Source organism: Lissotriton vulgaris, chromosome 1_1, assembly GCF_964263255.1.
Source record: "Lissotriton vulgaris chromosome 1_1, aLisVul1.2, whole genome shotgun sequence".
NCBI lineage: Eukaryota > Metazoa > Chordata > Amphibia > Caudata > Salamandridae > Lissotriton > Lissotriton vulgaris.
The window spans coordinates 1,129,720,999-1,129,736,518 of NC_141685.1; the positions used below are offsets into that span (position 1 = coordinate 1,129,720,999).

General features: G+C 47.7%; 1 protein-coding gene across 1 annotated transcript in view; it reads right to left on the minus strand.

The window, feature by feature from the left end:
- The window catches only part of LOC147748761 (pre-mRNA-processing factor 40 homolog B-like), a 146,360-nt gene that overhangs the window by 23,449 nt on the left and 107,391 nt on the right, over window positions 1-15,520 (minus strand). Inside the window, exon 19 of the mRNA XM_086928428.1 lies at window positions 14,948-15,034. Coding sequence (XP_086784554.1) covers window positions 14,948-15,034 — 87 coding nt within the window. The remainder of the gene's footprint in view (window positions 1-14,947; window positions 15,035-15,520) is intronic.

The following is a 15,520-nucleotide window of genomic DNA, read 5'->3' on the forward strand; positions in this document are numbered from 1 at the left end:
ATGGTTGCTAGCACTGCATTGGCACATGGAGTGCCTGTTCTTGACATCTGTCAGCGGCGACGTGGGCGTCCATGCACATGTTATCGAAGCATTACTGCCTGGACAGCCTCATTTGATGGGAAGAGCATTTCGCCTGTCCCGTCCTTCATGACGTTTTGATCTGAGTCCACTACATAAACTACCCACCTTAGGAGGAACTGCTTTGGTGTCTATTTTTAAGGTAAGGAATCTGCGTTAGAAGAATCCATCACAAGAACAGGTTACATGTGGTAACGCTCTGTTCGAGGCATGTGTGCAGAAGATACACATGCTTTGCATACTCCTGCCATCTAGTGTTGGGTTCGGATGTTTGCAAGTTGTTTTTCTGCGACAAAGTATTTTCCAGTCATAAGGTAAGGTGACTCTTCCTTTCGGTGACAGTGCACATGGGCTTCAACACAATTTTTAGATTGCTTTCTTTACGCCATCGGGTTCGGATGTGGTTTGCAGCGCTCTGGTTCAAGACTGTTCTTCAGGATCCCCTCAGTGCACAACCCACTGTACCCTCGTCGGTATTCTTTCATATGCATCCCCTTATTCCAGCGTGTCGAAAAAATAAGAAAACTTCCCATCTTCAAGAAGACGGCGTTGGCGGCCTTCGAGCCAAGCTATGTCGGTCGACTTCCACTTAGTCATACTCATCCAGTCTTCTGCCGATGGAACGGACTCCGTTTCAATTCTGTCCTTAGTGCCACTTCTAGTGTCTGCGCACCAACCTATATAAAGTCTGCAACTTGTGCCTCTGACCGGCGAACAAGGAAGAAGATTGCAACGCTTGCTGATCTGTCCGATTGAAAAAGACTTTGCAGGACCATCAAGCTCGACGTAGGGACATGCAGTGGCAGAACAGCGACTAGACACCGGATATCGTTGGGCAAGATACCAAACAGGAGGAAATGGAAGCGTCTGCAGCAGAAGAGGAGGAGGCTTTCTCTCGCCAGGATTCGGACTCAGAACTGGAGATCGACTTAGAGTCAGAAGAATGTCCAGCTGGACAGGGTTCCGTGAGTAACAAAGCTCCTTTGGCCAACAAAATTATTTCCACCAAACAAAAGGCTTCTGGGCCACCACTGCATTCGGGAATGGGTTGGCACTGAGAGACTGCTTCTAAGACCTCGCCTTCAGGCTTGTCACCGAAACAGCATATTAAGGTCTTCCGGCTCGAGTCGAGACAAAACACCCTCAGAACCCAAACCTTTGGCTCCAAAGGATAAGAAAGATAGGTTCAGCTTGGCACTGAAAATGTCAGCACTGAAACCAAAAGATACCCTACAAAAACCTCTGGAACTTATTCTGGAACATATGAAGAAAAAACTGGACCCTACACAAAAGAAAATTTGCATTAATCCAGAAACTGGACAAAATTTGGCCAAGGATGCAATACCACCCTAAATAAAAACTGTTTGAGAATATACAAGCTACAACATTCAACTAAAAAAGAAGACAGACATGGCTACAAGTCCTATCTACCCTATCCCTCAGTCCCCTCCTCTACTTGCACAATTACCAGGCTTAGACCCCTTAGATAACACACCACAGGGCTCTCCACATACACAGCCTGATATAGAGGAGGAAGATGCCTATAGTCCACCACCAATAGATCCATGGAATGATTATAAAATTGATCCTGATGTATACCCTGCAAGAACTTCACCTCCCGATGACAACACAGCATACCAGTAGTTAATCTCAAGGGCAGCATCATACCATAGAGTTACACCATACAAGGAATACTTAGAAGAGGATTTCCCATTTAAAACTCTAGGTCCTACACATATGACAGTTAGTCAAAGTGGGGAATCCCTGGGGTCAACTGGTCAACCAATGACAACTAACCTTTCTTCTTGGGGAAGAAAAGGGTCACAAAATACTGAAAGAATAAAAAATGGGTTTCCACAAAGAAATAAAATCGTTAACAATCTATGTTTATTAAAAATACAATCAAGCTGGCAATAAAAAACAAAGCAAATTCATACAATTTTCAAATTACAGTTTAAAATCCAAGTGGAAAAAAAACCTTGGAGGGATAAAAATTAAATACTACACGATATTACACATACACAGTGTTATTCAACAAACACAATATTACAATACGTACTCATTGGAGACATCACTCAAACATGTTGACGGTGAATTAACAACAAACTACAAATAATCACAAAAACCCCTAGTATCAATGTGGCTCACAAGATACCTTTGCCACAGCTTTTAACTAGATCCAAAGGCCTGGCAACAATTTAGTCGCTCTAAAGCTTTAGTGGAAAAATACAGTGCCCATCTAAAGTTTTACCCGGCCCTGATTGGATTCTTTTGAACCAAAAACAGTGCGTCGACGCGTTTCGGTGCTGTACAATAGATTCTGTGGCACCTTCCTCAGGACTTCTTATTCTGGGGTTTCAAGGAACGGATGGTTGCACCATATCCTCAAAGTCATGTGGTAGATGTACCAAGGTGGGGTCTGCTTGCTATCGCACTTTACTTCAGCAAGGCTTATTCTCGAAGCTTTCTTTCTCCTAAACTGGGAGCTCCTTATCTTGGGGTTTCTTCCATTAAAGCTTTCTCTCTCCTGAACTAGGAACTCCTTGTCTTGGGGTTTCTTCTTTTAAAGTTCTCAGGGATGTTTCCGATTTTCCGTGTATCTTATGTAGTTTAAAACGTTCTTTGAACGGGCATACAGTGTCTCTGGTCTATTCCAGAACTGGATATGTTCGGGATTGAGCTGTAGTTGTGCTTCTGCCTCGTTCTTCCACTCGTTCACATATGACAACTCAAATTTTACCCATGCTAAAAGGCATGATGAGAAATGCCGATGATATTGTTAAGGACCCTGTACGTGCCCATATATTTACACCTAGGTTGAATCAAAAAAATACAAGCCTCCACCAGCAGACCTAATTTTTATTAAGGGGCAGTTGCCTTTAGATTCCCTATTGTTTCCAATGCTCGAAAAAAAAAAAACTCACAGACTACAGCAGATGCACCTCCTCCAGACAAAGTCTAGGTTGATTTTTGCATCAGGCAAAAGAATAGCTGCCCAATCCGCCAACCGGTGGGGCATTGCCAGCACACAAGATCTATTGCCGTCAATGATAGAGCCCACTGGGACAAAATGGAGGAGCTACTCCAACACCTCCCAGAGGAGCATAAAAAGGAGGACAGGAACTAGTGCAAGTGGGAAAATTAATATCTAATTCCTCCATTAGATGTGCACTAGACACTGCCGCAAGGGAAATTAACACCAGCATTCTCCTTAGAAGACATGCATGGCTCAGAATCTTTGGGTTTCAACCAGAGATTCAACAGTCTATTTTAAATGTTTTGTTTGACCAAGAACTACTTTTAGGGCCTCAGGTGGATGTGTCACTTGAGAAAATATAAAAAAATACAGAGAAGACAAAATCAATGGGAGCACTTCAGTCACCATCCAATAGAGGTTCCTTTCATCGCTCATTCTATAGAGGAGGATCCAAAAGTAGGGGTTTCTGTAATGACGGTTACAGAGGGAATCCTTTCGAAGGCAGAGGAAAAGGCACACCAACACGTACCTCTCCATCTCCCAATAAACAGGTACTTTCCTATAGTTACCCCGACCACCATACACCTCTCATGGGAAGACTACAGCACTTTCTTCCCATTCGGCAAGTAATAACTACATACAAATACATATTAGGCATGATCCGACATGGCTAGTGCCTAGAACTCAACAGCAATCCTCCCAATATTCCACCTCGCAATCACAAGCTTTCATGAAAACAGCAACTGTTCCTCAAAAAAGAAGTACACGCTCTTCTAACAAAAGGAGCTATAGAACCAGTTCCATTACAACACCAAGGATTAGGAATCTACTCACTTTACTTCCTAATCTCCAAAAAGGATGGGTCTCTACGACCAATCTTGGATGTCAGGCCCTTAAACCTTTACATACAGTCAAAACTATTTCACATGGTCACCCATCAACCAGTGCTTCCACTTCTATGACAAGGTGGCATTATGTCGACACTAGACTTAAAGGACACATACTTTCATATTCCTATCCACCCAGTACATTGCAAATATCTCAGATTTGTGATAGCAGGAAACCACTATCAATTCAAAGTACTTCCATTCGGAGATGAATAATCCACCCAGAGAATTCACAAAATGTCTGGCAGTAGTAGCAGCTCATCTAAGAAGACAATGAATTAATGTCTTCCCATATCTGGATGATTGGCTAATCAACGCCAACACACAGAGAAAGTGTTTACAAAACACTCAAATCTTCTACATTAATTGGGATTTACAGTCAATGCACAAAAATCCCATCTTCAACCCTCACAACTGCAAACATATCTGGGAGCAACGTTAGACGCTCACACAGCCCTAGCCTCTCCCAATGCAGTCTGGATACAAAACTTTCAAACTGTATTACTACAGTTTCAAACCAACCAATATCTAACAGTGAAGACTTTCATGCAGCTCTTAGGAATGAAGGCATCATGCATTACAGTCGTGCCTCACACAAGATTACACATGCGTCCTCTACAGGAATGTTAAGCACTTCAGTGGAATCAATCACAGGGTCAATTAACAGATCTAGTGTTGATAAACAGCTGCACTCATCGCTCTCTGCAGTGGTGGAGACACAAAACCTGTCAAAAGGGCTGCCTTTCATTGACCCCATTCCACAAGTCGTACTAACAGCAGATGCATCTCTCACTAATTAGGGTGCCCATCTTCAACATCGATCATTTCAAGGTTTTTGGGACACCAAACACAGAAGTCTCCACATCAATTACTTGGAGTTTCTAGTAGTTCAACTAGCCCAAAAAGCGTTTCAGCCTCATCTAACAGGGAAAGTTGTCCTTGTCCTGGCGGACAATATGACAGCAATGTACTAGGTACAAAACCCGCAGGGGGGGCTGGACACTCTCTGCAGTTGTCACTCCTCTCTCAGAACATTTGGCGTTGGGTGAATCATCACAAAATTCATCTTCAAGCAGAACACCTTCCAGGAATACACAACCAGTTTGCTGACCTCCTCATCAGGATGCTGCAATAAGTACACGAATGGGAACTTCATCCCTATTTTCTTCTTTTGAACTTTAAAATGGGGATTTCCACAGATAGACAGACCTTTCTGTTACAGCAGAGAACTCAAAAGGCCCAAATTTCGCCTCCAGAATCCCACACCATCTATCCAAAGGCAATGCCCTATGGATAAACTAGTCAGGTACATTTGCTTATGCTTTTCCGGCTCTCCCTCTAATTCCATAGCTGGTTCGAAAACTCAGGCACACATCACTCACACTGATTCTAGTGGCTCCCACATGGGCTCGTCAGCCATGGTTCACCACACTACTAGAGCTGTCAGTAGTGCCACACCATGTTATGTTATGTTATGTTATTTGTACACTTCTATAGCGCACGGCCACTCCACTGGAGTATCCCGGCGCTTTGACGAAGACTCCCAACCGAAGATGGGGAAAAAAAAAAAAACATAACACCAAAAGAGCATACAGACATAAAAACAGCCTCAAAGATTACGGGAAGAGCCAAGCCTTAAGGGCCTTGCGGAAAGACAGAAGACTGGAAGTCTGTCTTAAAGAGATTGGAAGATCATTCCATGCATGAGGGGCTAAGTGCCGAAAAGACCGTCCTCCTACTCTTGCCCGTTTGATAGTGGGAACACTCATTTTTGATAAGGACGAGGATCTAAGAGATCTGAGAGGGGTATACCAAGACAGTCGCTTGGAGATATATTTGGGGCCTATGCCATGCAGGGCCTTGAAAGTCGTGGTCAGTGTTTTAAATAAAATCCTTTTTGCAACTGGTAGCCAATGCAATGTGGCAAGAAGATCCGTAGCTCTGGCTTTCCTTGGAAGGCCAAAAATGGCTCGGGCTGCAGAATTCTGGGCGATTTGCAAACGCCTGACCAGATATTTGGGAAGTCCCAAAAACAGAATGTTTGCATAATCCAGCCTGGAACAAATCAGTGCCTGGACAATAATTTGTCTGTGCTGGATAGAGACTAGGGGGAGAAATTTGCGAAGCATCCGCAGGATGCCGAAACATTTCCCAGTGAGAGATGAGATATGTGGTCCGAAAGATAGCTTGTTGTCAATCACTACTCCCAGATTTTTGGCTTTCGCAGACGAGCTAGTGGGAGGAGACATGTCTTTCGGCCACCAAGTTTTCCAGTCGGGTTCAGATGTACAGCCAAAGAAGAGCAACTCCGACTTGTCGGCGTTGCACTTCAGCCCATGGCATCCAAACCACTCAAAAATAGCACTCAAACATCCGTTGACCTGGACACCATCAAACTGACCATCCCTGTTACTTACAAAGAGGAGCTGGGTGTCATCAGCATAGCTGACAATCCGGGCGCCAAAAGACTCCGCCGTCACCGCCAGGGGGGCCATAAAGATGTTAAACAGGAGAGGGCTTAAGATGGAACCTTGCGGGACCCCCACTTCAAGCGGTGACATTTCAGCAGAGAAAGGTGGCGCCCAGATTGTCTGCCGGCGGTCGGCTAGGAAGGACTTGAGCCAGTTCCACACCGTTCCCCGCAGACCAAAGTCCCAAAGTCTGGAAAGAAGAAGTACGTGGGGAACGGTGTCGAACGCCGCCGACAGATCCAGCATAATCAGTACCACTTTTTTACCAGCATCCAACTCCTCCCTGATGGCATCTGTGACTTCAAGGAGCGCGGTCTCCGTGCTAAAATTTGCACGGAAGCCGGATTGAGTACCATGCAACAGACCCCTTTCTTCGATAAAATCGGAAATAGATCTGTGAGCAAACCTTTCTGTCACTTTCGCCAGAGCAGGGAGTAAGGAGATGGGTCTGTAGTTTGCATGAACTGCAGGGTTGAGCGCCGGTTTTTTTATAAGTGGTAAGATCATGGCACTCTTCCAAGCTTTGGGAACTATCCCAGAAGAGAGTGACAGATTCAAGATGGGGTTTATCAAGTCATTAAGAACAGGTGCCATGTTTGCTAGACACTTTGCAGGGCAAGGATCCAGTGGAGATCCAGATTTGAGACTTGTCAGAATAGCAAGAGAGCTCTCTAGATCTAATGGGGGAAATTTGGACAGAAAGGGGCCATGATCTGGCAGGGGACATGCCAGACTTGTCGTATGCTGCTGGAAAGTGGCCTGGAGGGAAGATTGAATAGAGGTGATTTTCTGTACAAAATAGACAGCTAATTCCTTCAACCAAGTTTCAGAGTGAACATGAGTCGGAGTGTAAGCAGAGGGAGAGGTGAAGTCTTTAACCACCCTAAAAATTTCCTTGCTAGAATGCTCCGCTTCATTGATTCTGGATTCCAGATAGGACTTTTTACCTTCCCAAATTAATTTATGGTAGGCCTGAGTCTGCGTCTTAAAATTTAATCTCTCAGAAGAATGATAGGATCGCCTCCATGCTCTTTCTGCTTTCTTGAGATCTTGTCGTGCTTTTTTCAGGTGAGGGGTAAACCAAGGAGCAGATGTTCTCTTGTCTGCAGAAGTATGTTTCTTTGCTGGAATCAAGCTCTCTAGACGGTCAGTGAACCAATTATGGAAGAGATCGATGTACTCCTCTACATTGTTAGAGGTGGGACACGGGAGGCTAGTTAAAACATTTGATAGCATCTCTCTGGTAAGAAGATGGAAAGGTTTGGAGAGAGGCTTAAGCGACCCTACTGGTTGGGACCGTGATGGAGCCATGACAGAGATGGAAAAAGTGATGAGAAAATGATCTGACCACAGAACTGGCATGGGGGGGTCGACACAGATAGGAACGGTGGAAAAGATCTGGTCAAGCGTGTGGCCTTTATTATGAGATGGTCCTGCCACATAAGGAGATAGGCCAAACACGGAAGTAATCTCTAGCAGTTTTAAAGTGTCCGGATCTGAACTATTATCCATATGGATATTTAAATCACCTAATAAAATGCAGTGATTAGACCTAAGGCATGGTATTGATAGGGCTGCCTGTAGTTCTTCCAAAAACAGCCCCACCGATCCTGGTGGTCTGTAGACCAGGATACCAGTACAGGCCTGGGAAGATGAGAGCTGGAGAGTAAAGCCTAATGCTTCGCAGCCCTGTATATTATCTACTGCGAACGTATGGCATACAATATTCTTCTTAACTATAATAGCCACTCCACCACCTCTACCGGATGACCTATCTTTCCTATAAATGTTATAGGCAGAAGGTACGGCATTGGCCAAATCAGGAGAGGATGAATCGGATAGCCAAGTTTCCGTAAGGAACAGACAGGATATGTTGGAATCCTGTAACATATTCCAAATGTCTAAAGAGTGGCCGGGTAGGGATCTGGTGTTCAATAATAAGCAGATATGCTGAAAAGGTGGGCTGACCTGTATGAAAGATTTCCGATCAGGAAGGCGCCAGCCACAAGTACTACAGCCTTTCCTCAGAGCCCGCCCTCCTGGAAAAACATGATGGCAGCGACTACACGGGGGGCGTAGGGAGCGAAGCTGGGGGCTGGAGTACGTAAGTGTACAGCGACACATAGTGTCACTAGCACGAAGAGCGAAAATATGCGTAAGCCGTCCGGCCCCGTCCGCCTCCGTGCCGCGGACTGGCGCAGACTGGCTACTCTTTGGCGCCTCTTCGGCGCGTATTCGGCGCTACCGCTGCGCGTCACCGCTGCGCTAGTCTGTGGGGAGTCTTATAGATTAGGTGAGGGTGGAGACTAGTCCGCCGACCTCTCCAAAATGGCTGGCCCGGAATGGAACAGCCAGAAAACCAGGAAGTGATTTCGCTCCAAAGCTCCCTCCACAACAAACAGCACAGAAGCTGTGGTGGACCGGGGAAAGCGAGCAAACTGCAAGTATGGACAGAACTGAAGTTTTTAAAGCACAGAATTACATATAAAGCACACAATTAATCACACTCGAAATTATTTGTTTTTAAAATTCTAAAAAGCTCAGTTAAAAAGCTGGAAGTTATATGTAGCAATTCTGGTGCAAGTTAGCGCTAGTAAAGGTGTAGCGCTAGCGCTGCAATCTTCGTTTTGTTAGACTGCACCTCACTTCCAACCTTCTCACACAGAGCCGTGGAGAAATTAGACATCCAAACCCCAAGTGGCTCAACCTAGCTATCTGGCTCCTAAAGTCATAGAGTTTGAATATTTAATCCTACCACCAGATTGTATTGCAATCCTCAAAGAAGCACAAAACTCTTTCACTAAAGCACATTGTGCAGTAAAGTGGAAAAAGTTTGTCATTTATTGTAAAAATAACACAATTGGTCCGCTTAATGCATCTTTACAAAATATTATTTGTTATCTTTTGCATCTGAACTTCTACAGTGAGTTGGCTTAGCTTACACATCTATTCGATTATATCTTGCAGAAGTAGCTGCATATCTGCAAAACAGACATTTGTTCCTATTCAAAGCTCCAGTAATCAAAGATTTTATGGAAGACCTTAAAAGAATAATACCACCCAGGGTACCACCTGCACATATCTGGAACCTTAAAATGATTCTCACAAGAGTTATGGGTCCACCTTTTGAACCATTACACAATTGTCCATTACAATTTCTCTTGTGGAAGACTGCGTTTCCAATTGCTATCACTTCACTGAGATGGGTTGGTGAATTACCGGCATTAACCTTAAAAAACCCTTCTTTCAACTTCATTAACAAACCCCAAATTCCTTCCAAAAGTAGTTTCTGCTTTTCATATTAACCAATCAGTTGAGTTACATATGTTCTTCCCTCAACCTGATTCAGTAGCAGAAAGAACTCGACACACACTTAATGTAAAAAGAGCATTATTATAGTATACTGATGGGACAAATCATTTGCAACGCCCACTGGTTAGCCACCGCTTTGGGGGAATACTGCTATATAATCTATGCAAAGCCTGTCTATCTACAGCACACATGCTTCGACCGGATTATGTTACTTAGCCTGTAAGCATCTGTTGTTGGCATATAGAGATGTAGATTCACATGGCATGCACCTTCCTTTTTCACCAGACACCTATGGTTGTTGCAGTTCTTATTATTTTCATTACATACGCATGGACATCTCTGTACTACACTTACTAACTCCATTCTCACCCTCTTGCGGGAAAACAATATAACAATGGAGTCGATGTCCCTGCGCATCATCACCGAAAGGAGGAGTCACCTTTCCTCATGACTGGAAAAGATTTCTTCAAAGAAAAACGACTTGCAAACATCTGGACTCAAGACTAGATGGCATGAGTATGCAAAGCAGGTGAATCTACAGCTCTACAAGCCAAGAACAGATGTTTACAGGGTAAGTAGCATAATCCTTCTAAGGCGCACACCGGCTCTGTGACCAGGAGATGGTCTAGTCGCGCGTATGTTTTATGTGCATTGGAATAGTAAGAATATTCCCTGTTTATGGGGTGCGCGCGGTGCCAGAGGTCGTGAAGACCCAATTCCGCCATCTGTTCCTTACACCCAGTGGAGAATGCCCCTGCTTGTGGAGTACGTTGTGCGGACCTGTCCAGGAGTGTGTCAAAGACCATATTGAAATCCCCTCCCAGGATGATGTGTCTATCTGGTGTGGCTGTAATGTCCATCAAGGCTGATCTTAGGAAGCGTTCCTGCTGCTCATTAGGGCTATATAAGGATCCAATCATAAATGCTAGCCCTCCTATCCTGAATCTGTATGCCAACAACCTCCCCTTCTTTTCCGCGCACTTGTATAATACCTCACCTCTAAAATGCCTCGCCACTAGAATCGCTACCCCTGCTGTCTTGGTGGTGCTAGATGAGAAAAATTGCGTTGGGAATTTGTGAGAGCGCAGCCAATGGCAGTCGCGAGATAGCAGGTGAGTTTCCTGTAGCAGGCAGATGTCTGCGTGAGTGCTTTCTAAGTGGGATAATACTGCACGACGCTTAACCGAGTTGTTTAGGCCCCGCACATTCAGGGTCAAAACCTTAATGGTTGTGGCTGGCATTTAAACAGATGTGACCCATAGCGCTGAACCTCTGTCTGACCGAAGTAGTGTGTGTGATTGCTTCGAGGGTAGCTAAAACTTGAGCACTGCACTGGACGGCCCCCCCTCCCAACCCAGTTCCCTCCCTAACCCCAACTACCGTGTCCACAACCTTCCCCCCCATCCGCGCCCCCCCCCTTGTCCTCCTCCCCCCTCCCTTCCCCCAATTCGAAACCCCCAATTGCATACCATAGTCTTTTGCCTGTCAACAACCAGTGCAGGTCCGTAGAAAGTCATCATAGTGGGAAATGTGGCCGTGGAAACCCTTCTGGCTCCCCGCCCCTCCCCCCCTCAATTAAGTAGAAGAAAGAAGGACTTCTCCCCCATCCATGCTGCTTAGGAAGGCTCAGAGGTGTCTCTAACCACCTCTTGGACGGCCGCTGCCCGTTCCTGTGCAATTGACTCCGGGTCGGGCCTGTGGCGCACCCTTGAGCGTCGTCTTCTTCGGACCCGTTGCCATCCATCGCGAGAGTGCTGTATGGGGTCATCCTGAGATCCATGTGGTGAAGCTTCTCTGGATTCCGCTTCTTCTGTGAGCTCGAGCTGCAGCGGGGAACAGGTGTCACTGAGAGAGCGGAGCTGATGCAGTTTCCCCTGCCATTTAAATATAATGCGGAACGGGTGGCCCCATGAATATGGCACCTCCTTGTCCTGTAGAAACTTTGTGACCACTTTGAATGTTCGCCGCTTCTGCAGCGTGATTGCTGATAAGTCTTGAAATAGGGCGATGGAGTTACCTCAAAACTGCAGCGGTTGTTTCTGTCGGGCCATCTGTAGAATGCGCTCCTTCAGAGGGAAGTCCGGAAGGTTTGCCAAGATATCTGGTGGTGGGGCTGGTGCGCGTCTCGCCAGGCCCACTCTGTGCGCTCGATCAATACGGATTGCAAAGTCTGAGGGCTCCCCTAAAATTTCTCTAAACAGGTCCTGCATGTAGCAGGTCACGCTGTTCCCCTCTGCTTTCACTGGCACATTTTGGACGCGAATGTTGTTCCTGCGAGAATGGTTCTCCAGGTCTTCCGCGTGGGCCTGCAGGTCTACCTGTTGCTCCTGTAGGCGAAGTACCTCCTGTTGTAGGTGAACCAGCTCCTCATCGCGGGCATGGCCAGAGTCTTCTACAGCAGCCACTCTCTCACCCAGGCCGTCAATATCTCGGCGGAGCTCCCTCTGTTCCCCAGCGAGATCTTGCTTCAACGTCTGGAAGTCATCCCGGAGAGTGTTAAAGAGGGATTCTAGGAACGACCTTGTGATGGGCGCTTCCCCTTCTTCTTGCTGTTGGGCAGTGCAGTGTGCCGTGGGAGATGTAGCTGTCAGGGCTTTCCCCCCCTTTGGAGTGTTTTTGCTGAGCATATCCGTGATGGTACGGTTGCCTCTTCGGCTTGCGTTGGCCATGTTGTCAACAAGTCTTAAGCCCTTGCCTGTTGCTGAGGGTCGGGTCAGGGGTATACCTCTGCGGTTCTTTCTAGGTTTAATCGCTCCTCGGTCGTATCAAAGAGGGACGGCCTCTACCATGAAGAATCGACGGATGAATCTCCTGCACTTGCGTTCCTTGGTCTCCGACCCCTGCGCCGCACCACCTCAGCTCGACCGTAGCTGGGCCGTGGGTGTGCCCCGTTCTTTTGTGCAGATGGCGCGGTACTCCGGGTCTCTCCAAGGTGCCCACAGATGAGTCCTGGCCCGTACAGCTAGCGAACGACAACCAACCCTTCTTCTAGTACTGGCGCGTAGCCCCTCAGTCCAGCACCGCCGAGTCCTGGATCACGACTTGTCATGTTGAAGACAGAGTTGGGGTAGATCTTGCTTAGGCACAAAGGGATATATAGATGCAACCTACGTCCGTTTTGTGTCACACAGCTGGGAATGCCTGGAGCACCTGCTTGGTCTTTTGCCTTCTCCCGTGCTATTCAGTGTAGTGCTCATCCGATCCTGAGGTGCGGTGGCCAAATCAGTCTAGGTACTAGGCCGGCCTCTCCAGATCCTCACTTTACCCCGGCCTATGGCGGCACTCCGCTAAGTAGGTGTGTAAGGCGCCCCTGCTCCCTGCACAATCGATCTTCCCTGTCTCCGTGGCCAACCAGGCCACCCGCCGGGAGCCCGATTACGCTCTCCGAGTGTCTGCCGCAGCCACCCTCGGTATCGCTCCTCACCACGGTCTGTTGGCGTGGTGCACCTCTCCACCTCGGGACCTTTGGGCTCAACGCTGGACCGGGCTCGATCACCCGGGCGGTCCGCCTTACTGCTGCCTCCAAGGCCTTCCTTGTGTGTCCAGAGGGGAGTGTGGCACAGCGCTGAGCTGCTGGCTTTACTGCCCCCACTGCATGCCTCTTCCCGCCAGTGTTCTGGGAGCCGCGATTTGCCTGCCGGCCTTATCCCCTCTTGTCCGCTGTGGCCCGAGCCGGGCCCGACCCTCCGGGCCTCGCTTCTTGTCCCTCCGGTGCCAATCCGATACCGGGACGTCCACGCCCAGACTCTCGGTCTGGGCCTGAGTCCTCGATCAACCAGGGAGCTGGGCCCGGTGTAGCAGGCCTCCGCCGGGGGCCTCTATAACAGGCAGTCCGCCTCTTCCAGGCCCAACCTCGACCCTGGGCCGGTCACACACTTCGGGTAAGCCCAAGACCGGGTCCCGTTCTTTATTTTGCCGCTACCGGGAGTGTCCCGTGCCTCACCACTCCACTATGGTCTCTCCGGTGGCAGTCTGTCCCGTGGCCGGTGTGCTTGCTCCCGCTAAGCTCCCCCTGTCTTCAGACTTTCACTGGGCTGCGCCTCTCACAGCTTTAGCGCAGCCCAGGTAAGATACGGCGGGGGCGCTGACTTTCTCTCACCACCAGGCCCGAGACCGGGCCCTCTAGTTTAACGCCTCCGGGGGCCTCCGCTCGCCGCTCTCCGGCCAGGCCGCGATGGTGGCCGCCGGTCTATCAGGCCACTCTGGGAGCCGATCCGCCTTTACAACTGGGCTCGTCTGCGGCGCTGGCTCCTCACTTCGCGAAAGGCCGAAGCCGGGGCCCCGATTTTTGCGACCCCTTACTGGCCCTCCGTCTCTTCGCCGGCTTGGTGTCAGCGGCCGCCGACCGTATCCTCCAGCCGCTCCTCTCCCAGTTTACAGGCGAACAGCCCCTCGCAGGGCTGCTGATAGGGGCGACTCGGCTGTGTCCCTCGCCAGGACCTGCCCGATGCCGTCACAGAGCTCCTCACTGCTCCGTCATGGCCGCCATTTTAGCGACGCGGCCAGACACAGCTGCCTTCAAAAAGCCGCTCCGGGCGCTGCCTCTCCTCCGGAACCTCTCTCATGGGGTCGGACACGTTCTCTGTATCTTCACCGGTTGAAGGTGTGACTTTTGGGGAGCGAAGTGTGCTATTAAGGGGCTTTAGAGGAGATCGGGGCAGGGAGCCATTAAGACCTGCGTCTGATCATGTCTCCATCTTGGCCACGCCCCCTTGCCTATGTCTTTTGACCTATTGGATGGATCTGCACCAAAATTAGAGTGTAGTCCAATAAGGGCAGACATTACAATTTTCAGGAGGATCCGTTCAGGCGAAAAAAATGAAAAAGCGTGATGGGGGATGCTTGAGGTGGGGGGTAGATTAAAAAAGTTTTGCTTTACTATTTTAGCTCCCATAGGACATTTTGCTTCTGTTAGCAGCCGAAACTGCTGAAAGGAATTACAATAAATTGGGCATAAAAGTAGGACTTTAGTCAGAAAACGTGCTTTCGTTCATTTGGGTAAATCTGTTCAGTATTTTTTTTTGTTATAAGCATATAAAAAGTTTCTGAGCAGGCGTGCGTTGTGTTTGTACCATAACCAGCGAATTTCTGTGGTTTTGTGCATTTGAGCCAGAACACTAACACAGTTTTAACTGTGTGTTTCTTCAGTGATTAATGCTCTACTGCTCCATCTACAACAGCCTTCTGGATATTCATTTTAGCGGCAATTTGAGCTTGCTTACCGACTGGGAGTGTGACCGCTTGCGATGCTGCTTCTTGGATTTCTTGGAGTGCTTCTTGGCCTTGACATGACGATGCTGACATTCGTTCTACATCCAAAGAAGAGGAATGGTTAGTGACTGACCTTAGATGTATCAGTTCAATTTTTAGACAACATTCATCAAACAGTGAGCATCCTATCTGTGAGAAGTTGGCCCGATATGCAACGTTCGCTATTCTAGCGACCGCTATGTATCGTACCAACGACCCTTATGGTGTTTGGTTGTAAGTCAACCTATAGACCAGCTATCCTAGTAGCGTGGATACGAGCAGTCTAAGGCTAAAGACTCGAGAGGGCGTGTTAAGCCAGCTGTTTACCACACATGTACCCCTTGAACTCCCAGTGAAAGGACACCACACAAGTGTTATGAAAATAAACAGGATATTTATTAAGAATCACAACAGCCCTGTACTCTTTATGAGGACAGGGTACTAAGCACAAACCAAATCTCTTTAGCAAATACTTCAAGTGCACAATTTAAAAACAAGTGTCCGAGGACACGGGAAGGTTAAGGTTTCGGGCGGACCCGATAAGG